This window comes from Symphodus melops (genome assembly GCF_947650265.1).
Source record: "Symphodus melops genome assembly, chromosome: 7".
In the NCBI taxonomy this organism is placed as follows: Eukaryota; Metazoa; Chordata; class Actinopteri; order Labriformes; family Labridae; genus Symphodus; species Symphodus melops.
The window spans coordinates 11,136,344-11,147,333 of NC_136697.1; the positions used below are offsets into that span (position 1 = coordinate 11,136,344).

The following is a 10,990-nucleotide window of genomic DNA, read 5'->3' on the forward strand; positions in this document are numbered from 1 at the left end:
AACTTCTGTCAGTTTCATTTAGGACAAAAATTCCTTATAGTTGGCTTATTCTTCATCATAAAGCTGTTTCCCATCCGTTTAAATCTAATGACTGAATGAATCTGGTGATTCCAGCTCAAGCATAATAATGAGAGATTTGTTTTGAGTGTGCGCACTACTCCTGCGTTTGCTCCAAATATGGGATATGTGTGTCTCTTGCGGCTGTCCAAAAGCTATTGGCAGCTGTGTTTATTTGGTTATGAGGACAATAAGCAGAGGGGTTTAGCAGACAAAAAGAACACCCCTCAGCTAAATGTTTTGGATGGAGGAGGAAGCACAGGCTTTGATGCATGGGGAATCTCTGCGTGGGGAGAAATAACTCAGTATGTGGGAGGACTATTTACTTATAAGCACTGGAGGCAGGGCACTGATAATGTGGGTGTGAATGTGTGTGTGTGTGTGTGTGTGTGTGTGTGTGTGTGTGCGTGTGTGTGTGTGTGTGTGTGTGTGTGTGTGTGTGTGCGTGTGTGTGTGTGTGTGTGTGTGTGTGTGTGTGTGTGTGTGTGTGTGTGTGTGTGTGTGAGAGAGAGACATGTACACGTATGAGAACATGTGTTTGTGTGGAGAGTGTGTCTCCTAGGTGGTCGGTTGTTTATAATGGTCATGCAATTTAAATAAATTATGTATGGAAGAACATGTGTAGAGGAAGCTGTCCCTGAAAGAAGCTATCAAAATACATTATGTGCTAATTCAAACCATGCCTGGATATCGTTATCTGGATATGTAGCACATTAAACAAGCCCTGCTATTGTGTTAGGGTTTCCTAACATGTGGGTTGGGCTCAAAATGCCAAGGGCATCACAATTCTAAGGCCAATATGCATTTCACACAAAAATGTTGTTTTCTTCTGACAATTTTTAAATTTGATGATTTTACTTTTTGTTGTGGAATACTAATAATAAACAATGTTTATGGTAAAACGCAAAATATAATCACTCATTAGCACTTCCATTTTAATAGGACTTGTTTCCTAATAGGATAGGGAATGCTTTATTTCGACCCTGATTTGGACTGTATAACCTTCCACTTGCTAAGGCCTTTTGCACTTGTTTCATGTAGATATGAGGGGCCTTTTTTGTTGTTGTTTTTTTGCCCCCTGTCTTTGAAAGGTCAAACCTAGATCTTTAAGGATGGTATTTTCCATTGTAATGTTTCTGAGACGTTTGGGGATTAGAAATAAGGACCTAGGCTATTTATTTTAGTGGGTTACTGAAATGGCAGGCTTTCTCATTGAATAATTGTTAAATCCAGCTCATAGTCAGCCCCTCCTTGTGGCTATTATGGTTTATTACCACCTCGATCACACAGGTGCACTTTTATATTAGATAAGTCAATCTATAGAAGAACAAGCACATGCATACGGTGTAATGTTTTACAGCAAACATAGGTAGATCAGTGTTAACTGAATAAACTCGCAAACAGACCATCCAATCACAGACAGTAAACATAGTTAGTGACGTCACGTTAACTGACCAATCGGATGCGCTTATCTCGTGACAGTTGATACCATTAGTTGCAGAAGCAACTGAAAATCAAAGCAGTAGATTTGTTGTTTTTCTTTGACTAAATGATAAGAAACGGATTTAAAGTAATAACGTATTTTAGTTAAAAAAAAAAAAAAAGATCAGCTGAACAACGTGCTTCTTTCCCCTCCCCCCCATTTTCGTTTTTTTTGACGTCTGTTTACTTTTCAAGCGTGCCATGGTGAGTTTATCTCCTTCCCTCTCTGTAGTCTTTTGAATTGTAGGCTTCTGGTGTTTTAACTTTCATGAACTTTGTGTGTCATTGACAAACGCATTAGTATACAAACAGCGATGAAGAAGCAACTGCTCTTGTCCAGTTTGCCCTACAGAGCAGGAGGATTAGGTGATTTAAACGAGCTTTACTTGTGTGCAGTCACTCATTTGTTGAGGATAAAATTAGCCTCCTACAGTGTGACAGATCCTGTGTCTGCTGAGCCCCTGAAGAGGAAGCCTTCCAGACAACTGTCAGGGCTTAAATGTGCTTTTAATGCAGTTATCAAAACACAAATAAAAAACAGCCAAAATACATGTGAAGATTGTAATGCATAATTAAGTTTACAAGTTTATTTTACATGGACAATGCACCAAGCACATTTTGTGCCAGGTCTGCATGCATGCCCTTTTACATCTCACTGGTCGCTTTCCTCTGAATCTAACTCTGTGACCTGTTGTTGTTTTTTTAAACTTGTACTAACATCTCGACACTTTACTCTCTGCTGTTCTTCGTTTCTAACTCTGTGATTGTATTCTAACCTGTACTAACACCCTTGACACTTATTCTTCTTTGACACTTAATTCTTTGTTGATTGGTTAAATGTTTTATGTTTTAGTATTTGTTATTTGCTGCTCTGTGTGCCCTTGAATTGCCCCCCCGGGGACAAATAAAGTTTTTTTGAATTGAATTAAATTGAAAAGGTCTGTGGTTCCTGAATCATGTGGGAAGACAAATAGGCTCAGGTTCAGATGATCTGTTTGGTAAATTACTCAAAGATTAGGTTTTAACATACTCTTTTCAAGTCATCACATTTATGAACCATCAGCTAATCCTGAAGATTAGTTTTTTCCCCAAAAGCCTTTTGTTTAACTTTATTGATTTAAAGTTATTTTGCAAAGATTGTCCATTCATTAAAAAGGATCTACCCTTTCAAGTGACAAGCTGCTAAATTAAGCATTACTTTGCAGGTCCCTTGATTACCTATTGATTTTATTTTTTGCAGGATGAGACTGAGGGCCCTGGGGCCCTGAGTGACCTCTGCCTGGCTCAGGTGTGCCGCAGCCTGGACGCTCTGTGCAGAAGGCGAGCAGATGGCTCTATGTGCCTCATCTGGGCCCCACTCTTCCCACAGGAGATGGCTGATCAGTTACTGCAAAATATGGCTGCTAAAGGTAGGCTGGGGGGAAGATAAAACCTCAAAAACATACATCCTACCTTAATATCAATAAGTAACGCCTTTCTTAAAAGGAGTGAATTCAAACTCTTTCTGAGCTTATTGTTTTTGGATGTTTGTTCATACGGTATGGGACTGGGCTTCCTTTAGCCTGTTTATAGTTTCACTCTGAGGCTCACACATGTTTTTATACACGTGAATCCTTAACTCGCAAACCGTTAGCCGTGTCACCACTTGGGGGAAGAGAGCCCTCTCAGGGACGTTGTTAGTCGAGGCAAATTGTTGGAGTTTAATTCAAAGAGATGACAAAGTGCAACATCTAAAGTGCTAACTACTCTCAAAGTAACGTATATGTTTTAGTGAATGTGGGCAAAAGAGGGATGCTTAATGACAGATCGTGACCATTGTTTAGGGTTTTTTGCAAGCTCACAGCCCTGTATAAACACAGGTAGCTCTATCATCCTTAAATAACCCTATCATCATATGACATAATAGTCCTCAGTGTGCTATGCCAGGCGAAGATGATTTGAAAAGTCGCTTCCACAAGTACAAATTCGGCTAAACCGAGGCTACATTTTCCAACCACGTGTCCCTGTTTTCTTTTTTCTCCAAGGAATACTGAATGACACAACTGTTGGCATTTTCCGAAACTCAAAAGAGCTCCGTCTTCGCCGAGCTTTTATCCGCTTCTGTTCAGTGTCTGCAGAAGCTTTTCGTCTGACCCTCTGCCCTCACCGGCTCCAGGAACTTGACGCCTCATGGGTCTCCGGTGGTCTCACTGGAGCTAATATAGTTTCAAGTCTGGCCTCAAACCCCGAGTGCAGATCCAGCCTGCAGAGGCTGACCCTCTGTGGACTACATCTGGACTGGGAGTCTCTGGGGGAGGATGAACATGTTGGTTTCAGCTCTCTGCGGGGCTTGAGGACAGTCAACCTTGCCAACACGGACCTGAAGGATGCCGCCTTTGAGGATATCTGCGCTCTCCCTCAGCTGGAGAGTCTGGACGTCTCTTGTAGTTTAGTAACACAGCTTACTGCTCTCCTTATTTGCAAGAACACCCTGAAATCTTTTATTGCACACAAGCTGCGGCTGCTGGTCACGTCGCCCGCCAGGTCGCTGTCCATCCTCAGCCAGCTTCATGCACTCAGGCATCTGGACTTTTCAGATGATCATTTAACTGTGGATGTCAGTGACGGGAGGGATGAAACAGTTAGGCAGCTGCTTGAGGGGAGTCCCCAGGTCCTTCCGTCCCTTGTCTCTCTTGATATCTCAGGACGGAGGAAAGTCATGGAACCGGCAATCAGGGCATTTGTGCAGGCCAGGAGTGGATTGGTCTTCTTGGGCCTGTTAGCCACTGGGGCTAGTTCCTGTGACATCCTTTCCTCACAGAAGAACCTCAAAGTAAGTATACAGCGTTGGCATTCTGGTTGATGTTTGTGACATGTCACAACACCGGAAAATGTTTCGCGAAGAGATGAAAGCTAGACTCTGGCGCATGTTTCCCATTTGTGTTTTACTTGAGGCTGTTTGTGTAAATGCTGAAAATGCTTGCTGCATTTCCTGTCTGTCTAAGTGCTGATGCGCTGTGTGTGTTCAGGTAACCGGAGAGGCTAACGAGAACCAGGTGTGTGAGGCCCTGAGACGCTACAGAGAGCGAGAGTGTTTCATCCGAGAGGCCCTCGTCAATCTCCACAATCTAATCACTGACATCGACAAACCACGGCCAGATATGCTTCAGGTAATATGGTGAACGATGTCTTTAAACATTATTCTCAAAGGATAATTGCAACTAATTACAACACATCTTCATTTGTTTTGACCCACAAAGAGAGTAACTGCTCAGATTTGTCCATAACGTAAGGATTCAGAACAGATTGTGTCATTTGGATTCAGGGTTAAACTGACACTTCAGTATTTTACTGTTGTTCTTGTGATGGTTTCCCCTCTGGACCTTTGTTTCTTCATTGTCACTACATGCACTTGTCTTAGCCATTTGATATATAGTTTATGGACAATAAATATAAGGTAATAATGTAATATAAGGTGGACTATCTATTAAATAAATACCATGTTTCCAAGCCACCAGAATTATAGTTCAATAATTACACTGTACCCCTGTGACTGACTGAAATGGACAGTGATGCCTCTATAAAAGCTACAAAAGCAGAACATCAGGATAAAGATTGACCCTTTCCATATAGCTCATTTTTAATACCCAAAGTCACTCAAATATTCACAGACTACTATGTTTAATTTGTACATTTTTCCACAGCTAATATTCACAGTAGCTGTTTTCAAATAATACATGGCTATTCTCCTGACCTTGCTGTTCAGATGTGCACCTTACAGACAGGAGGTGGTTGTGGTGGTGGTGGGTGTGTTTTGGGGGGGGGTCTCTTGAGGTAAGACGTGACGTAAAAAAAGCAATGCTGTTAAAGCAACAATGTCCGCTATAAACTTCTTAAATGAGATTATCTGCCTTTATGTCAATGCTATGTGTTGCAACATCCACAAAAGAGCCGAGAACAACATACTGGTGAACAGAAAACATAGCGCAGCCGTTTAATGACGCGCACGCCTACACAGAGATTGTAGTGGTCTCTATCCACCGTTGGCTCGAGGTGAATTCTCCGGAGAATATCCTGCTGTGTTTTCAGCTCCCTCGGAGAAGCAATCAGCAACAATCACAAAAAAAACAAACACTTTCCTGTTCGGAGTCACATGACTGTATCAGTTGTTGTTCCTGTAGTTGGTGCTAAATGGGATGCAGAGCCACCCCACCTCCCTGCATGTCCACCTGGTGGCGACAGCGTGTGTGTTCAACCTGACCACTCAGGACCTGGCTGAGGCCATGCCTGTCAGCCTGATCAGCTGCACTGCCACCCAGCTGCTGCACTCCATGAAGACCTTCCCCCATCACCAACAGGTCAGTGGGTACACTCGGTGTATCTGATTACAGATCCATAATGACATCATGGAGCTCCACAGCAAAATGGGAGGACTCTGACCTCCTACAACGTAACCCTTATTTGCTGCATTTGGTTGTTCCCAATCCGAAGCTCCCATTCTTCCACTTTCACACAATATTTTCTGTTATTTTGAAATACCTTATAATGTTGCCTGATACTGTATTTTCTTAAACAGATGTTTCTTAAATACAAACTTTTTTTCATTCCTCCAGGTGCAAAAGAACTGTCTGCTAGCATTGTGCAGTGAATACATCCTCCAGGATGTCCCTTTTGACAAGTAACTAATCCTACTTCTATTATAAAATAATGCATGAGCCCTCTGCAAAGCAGTAGCCAAGATAATCAGTGCACACAGAGTGACATTACAATGTTTTTTCCAACAAATTGTGACCCAGCTAAAATACATTCAGTCTTGAAATCTAAATTCCAAAAGAAATAGCTCCCCCAGATGTGAAATTGCAGACCTGAAGCTGGATTTCTCAAAGCCTGTCTGTACATCTCTGGTATATTTTTGTAATACTGTGCTCCTCATGTCCGCGCTGTGATCATGGTTCAGGTATTTATCCGCCACGCTGGTGATTAACTGGCTGAGCAGCCTCGAGGACCCGACCCTCCAGAGGATGGCTGTGGCTGTCATCTCCATTCTGGTGGCCAAGGTCAAGACTCTGCTCACTTACTGTGCATTAGTGCGCTGAAGGGAAAATAGCATAACACCTGTTAGTCCAAACTGTTAAGAGCCTTCATGCCTCCGTCCCCTCCTGTGCTCCTGTGACACTAGTCTTAGCAGCTAGTCATGCAGTCCAGATAAGTAGGGCGATAAAATTCAGTTTGACATTTTGGAAAATGTGCAGGATTCAAAGGCGCTCTCATGTATGTGTTTTGTATTGTAGTTGTCCACAGAGGAGACAGCTAAGCTGGCAAAAGACGTCTTCATTATGAAGGTATTTTTACATTTTATTTTTTTTAGAGCATTTCATTGCAAAATTACACAACATCCCTGGATTAGCACTAAATATGCATGAGTGTATTTCTAGTTCTCCCTTTGTCTTCCTCCCCAGCTTTATATTTCCATTACCTTCTCACTCTGTGTTCTCATTCACTCGCTGTCTTTGTCACCTCATTTCTCAAGCACTCGCCCTTCTCAGTTTACGGAATCACTATCTCTATTTCACTCTTTGTTTATGCAATCAGGCTTCTCTTTCTTCCTAACATATTTCCACTTATTGTATGTCTGGCTCCTCTTATTGATATGTAAACAATTTGATCCACTACTGCCAAAGGACGTTTATTTTTTATTCATTTTTTCCCCTTTCTCTCCATCATTCCTCTGCTCTCTCATGTGTGTATCACAGCAGCTGCTGGCGATCGTGCAGCAGAAAGCCATGGTGGGAGTGGTGGACTCCACTCTGAAGTTTGCCCTTAGTGCTCTTTGGAACCTGACTGATGAGATGCCCACTGCTTCTCGCAATTTCATCGAGTGCCAGGGCCTGGAGCTGTACGAGGAGGTTCTGGAGGTAGATGTCCAGGAATAATATCACACTGATAAATACTTTAAAAGAGAACAGAGGGTCACAGACATTGTTCCTGTCTTTTTTTTAATTTATTTTTTTTTCGTTGCAGTCCTACTACACTGAACCTTCAATTCAGCAGAAAGTGCTCGGACTCCTGGTGGGTTCCCTGTGTGTGTTTTTTTAAGGTTCAGCCTGTTCTTGTTTGCTTGATCTCACTTAAACCCATTTTCCTTTGGCAATCCTTCCAACAGTCAGGCTGCGACATCATAAATCTAAATCTGATAAGCGTTTTGACAAATATTTTCATTTTCCCCTCAAGCCTTCCTAAATGTTTAACCAATAGGAATCAAATTTAATCCATCTGCAGGCGATCTGACGTAAGACAGTCCCTGTTTCCCCATTGGCAGTATCATCTTTCTGCCAAGTTACATTCAACATTATTATTGCTGTCATCACTGCTGTCATCTTCCTGGCTGTTTTGTAGAATAACATAGCAGAGGTGGACGAGTTAAAGTCTGACCTGATGGAGGAGGAGTTGCTGGAGCACATCCTCAGCCTGCTGCAGGACTCCCAGGTGGAGTTGGGGGTCCGCTACTTTGCAGGAGGGATCCTGGCACACCTCGTCTCCAGACCTGAGGCCTGGACCCTGGATGATGAGCTTCGTTGCACAGTACTGCGGCAGCTGGTGTGTGTGCGCGCGCGTGCGTGAAGCAGTTTAAGGAAAGTTGAATTTATGTTTGGCTCTTTTAAATGCTTCTTTCTTTCTTTGCAGCATGCATCCATAATGACATGGACCCAACTGAATAGAGAGATGGTCTCTTACAGGTGAAGCAAACAGAAACGTTGGCAAAATTTTAAAGAAAGCTTAAGTTATTTCAAATGCATTCATCCTCCCTGTTCAAAAAAAATCCAACCATTCAAATTGATCTTATCTGATCGAGAAAAAAACCTACATTTTCTCTTTAGAGTCTTAACAGAGTTGTTGCTCATTTTATATATAACAACTGAATAGTTTGAATTTGAAACACCATGTAGATTTATCACAGTTTTACCTGGATATAATATATTTTTTGTTGAACTACTGAGGTGCCAGGATTGCTAATAAGCATATTATTTGTCTGGTAGACAAACAAAAGACATTAAAAAAAGTTCTTATTCTAGTTCCTTTTTTGCTTCCTCATGTTCCTCATTACAGGTCATTCAGTCCGTTTCTTCGATTGCTGCAGACCTGTCAGCCCTCAGGCGTGCAGCTGTGGGCAGTCTGGGCCATACATCTGGTCTGCAGTCAAAACAGTAAGACCCACACACAGACCACCAGAGATACTGGGAGTAGATTTGACATAAGAAAACACACATCCCGCACTTTAAGGGGCCAGCAAATTTAGATACGTTTGTCACAAAAAACTTTGTGTGTATTACAACACTATCTGTTACTATAAGTTTTTTTTTATATACATGTAGTTCTTGTATAATTCTGTTGTCATCATTTTACATTCCTGACAAATATTAAATATTATTATATGCAGTGTTAAACACATACATACAAGCTTTCCTGGAGTATTCATGAGCAGGTGGATCAAAGTATATAAGCCTTCCTTCCTCCCCCGTGTTCTTATCACGTCTTCTCTCTATCCTCTAGCTTCACATTACAGGAGCATGCTGGAGCAGGAGGGCGTGACTGAACTTCTGAAGGCTTTGGCTGCACACTCCGACACACACAGTGACATTAAAGTGCTCTCAAACAGCATCCTTCATATGGTAGAGCAGCACCTAAGCCATACAGGCCCTAACACAAGCACATCGTGCCCTGAAAGTCACGACAGCGGGGACTGATTTACTGTATTTGAGTTAAGTCTGAAACACGATATTGAGTAACAGACAGTTTATTGATCCTCTTGCAATTAAAGGTTGATACAATTAACAATTTACTGTATATGTTGTATAGGAAGTACAAACTTGAACTGTTTACTTGAATTTCCCTCGGGATCAATAAAGTATCTATCTATCTATCTATCTATCTATCTAGAAATCCTTTAGAAACAGATGGAAAGATATTTTTGTCAAACTAATGTTTCTGTGCAATCTGTAAATGTTTGACCTTTTCATATCATACTTAATAAACTGAAGCGTCTGTATAAATGTTGCATAGAACCACAACCTGTCACTAGAGGGTGCTTTGGTTCTGTAGCTGCAGGGCTGTTCAACCCTACAGATCCGATGTGTAAAATGTTCGATAATTTTATGTTTAGATTAGAGATCATTCATAATAAGCAGGATACCACAGCAATTTGTATCTGCTTGGGTTATCTGTCTGTACCTGCAGTCCATGGTCTGTACTGAGGGCTTCATTATAAATCAGTCATGCTCTAAAATAAGTCATCTCTCCTCTCCCTCAGATGTTGAATTCATTATATTTTATGTAACACAGCTGGAAGACAGAACTGCTCGTAGGCATCCTCAGTCTATTCTAAATTGGTCTATTAATAATTCCTTTTGAAAAGTGGATTAACAACCTCACATGAATATTTGAGTTCTACTGACACATTCAACTTTTAAGTGTCATATCCCCTTAATTCACATATTTAAACCCCCTGAATGAATTCAAAGGGTTCTGACAGGATATGGCTTTGCACGCTTGTGGGAGCTACAGAATAAACCTTACAAAAGAGCTGTGTAAACTGATCCAGGGTCAGCATTTAACGACTGCTTCAACCCCTAAACACATTTTACACTGTGGGGTTAAAGGTCAAGTGCTCTATAGTGAGCATGGTCTGATGCTACCGTGAGAAGTTCAAGAGAAGTGTGGGAAGATTCTACCGCTTTGCAGAGGCTGTAGGTCATCCAACAGCCTGCATGGTTAATTTCTACTAGTGTTGGTTGTGCGTGTGTGTGTGTGGAAAACTAGAGCATGCAAGGAGGTAAGATGAACAAAAGAGCCAAAGGGTAATGGTGGTGTACATCGCTATAATCAGGTGTTGAGTTTCAGTTTTTGGGTCAATGAGTTTATCAATATTATAGTGATATGTGAACCGGAGGCAAACAATGAATTGAAGTCAAAGAAACAACAGGGAAAATAAAGAGGGTTAGAACTTGAAGAGCAACTTTACATTTTGCTTGTTTTCTCTTGCTCGGGGCAGACAATGTGCAGTTAGCTAGCCACTAGTTAGCTTAAGTTTAACACAAAGCCTAAACAGGGAAAAGGGCTAGCTCCAACCAAAGGTAACAAAATTCACCTACCAGCACCACAAAAGCCCACTCATTAACATCAATTATTTTTACAAAAAAAAATAAGTAGGCTATTATAAACACCATTTGAATAGTAATGTGCCAGAAAATGTTGGCCACAATCTATTACAGTCTACTCTATACATTAAGGTTTAAAAAAAAAAAAAAAAAAAGACTTAATCAAGTAGCTGGAGCTAGCAGTATGTTAGCTTTGCCTAACATTACTGATTGTAATTAGATGGGGAGAAAGTTAGCATATCCTTGTTAAAAGATTAAATTAAACTGTAAGCACTCCTAAAACTAAAAATGTAATTGTTGAATCTAAACAAAGCAAA

The 10,990-nt window shown here is 41.3% G+C and overlaps 1 protein-coding gene across 4 annotated transcripts in view; it reads left to right on the top strand.

Moving 5' to 3' along the window:
- LOC306826727 (protein zyg-11 homolog) overlaps positions 1 to 9,569 on the top strand; it is a 28,194-nt gene extending 18,625 nt beyond the window's left edge. For 2 of the 4 annotated variants that reach the window (XM_079348221.1, XM_079348222.1), the window contains exons 2-14: positions 2,780 to 2,948; positions 3,564 to 4,351; positions 4,548 to 4,688; positions 5,700 to 5,876; positions 6,132 to 6,196; positions 6,476 to 6,575; positions 6,810 to 6,860; positions 7,272 to 7,433; positions 7,540 to 7,587; positions 7,915 to 8,115; positions 8,203 to 8,255; positions 8,626 to 8,723; positions 9,070 to 9,569. In XM_079348221.1, the coding sequence (XP_079204347.1) occupies positions 2,876 to 2,948; positions 3,564 to 4,351; positions 4,548 to 4,688; positions 5,700 to 5,876; positions 6,132 to 6,196; positions 6,476 to 6,575; positions 6,810 to 6,860; positions 7,272 to 7,433; positions 7,540 to 7,587; positions 7,915 to 8,115; positions 8,203 to 8,255; positions 8,626 to 8,723; positions 9,070 to 9,263 (2,151 nt within the window). In that variant the 5' untranslated portion in view covers positions 2,780 to 2,875 and the 3' untranslated portion in view covers positions 9,264 to 9,569. Of the gene's footprint in view, positions 1 to 1,505; positions 1,744 to 2,779; positions 2,949 to 3,563; positions 4,352 to 4,547; positions 4,689 to 5,699; positions 5,877 to 6,131; positions 6,197 to 6,475; positions 6,576 to 6,809; positions 6,861 to 7,271; positions 7,434 to 7,539; positions 7,588 to 7,914; positions 8,116 to 8,202; positions 8,256 to 8,625; positions 8,724 to 9,069 lie in introns of those variants that run through there. The other 2 variants (XM_079348219.1, XM_079348220.1) reach the window with 2 other exon arrangements.
- The last annotated feature ends 1,421 nt before the right edge of the window (positions 9,570 to 10,990 follow it).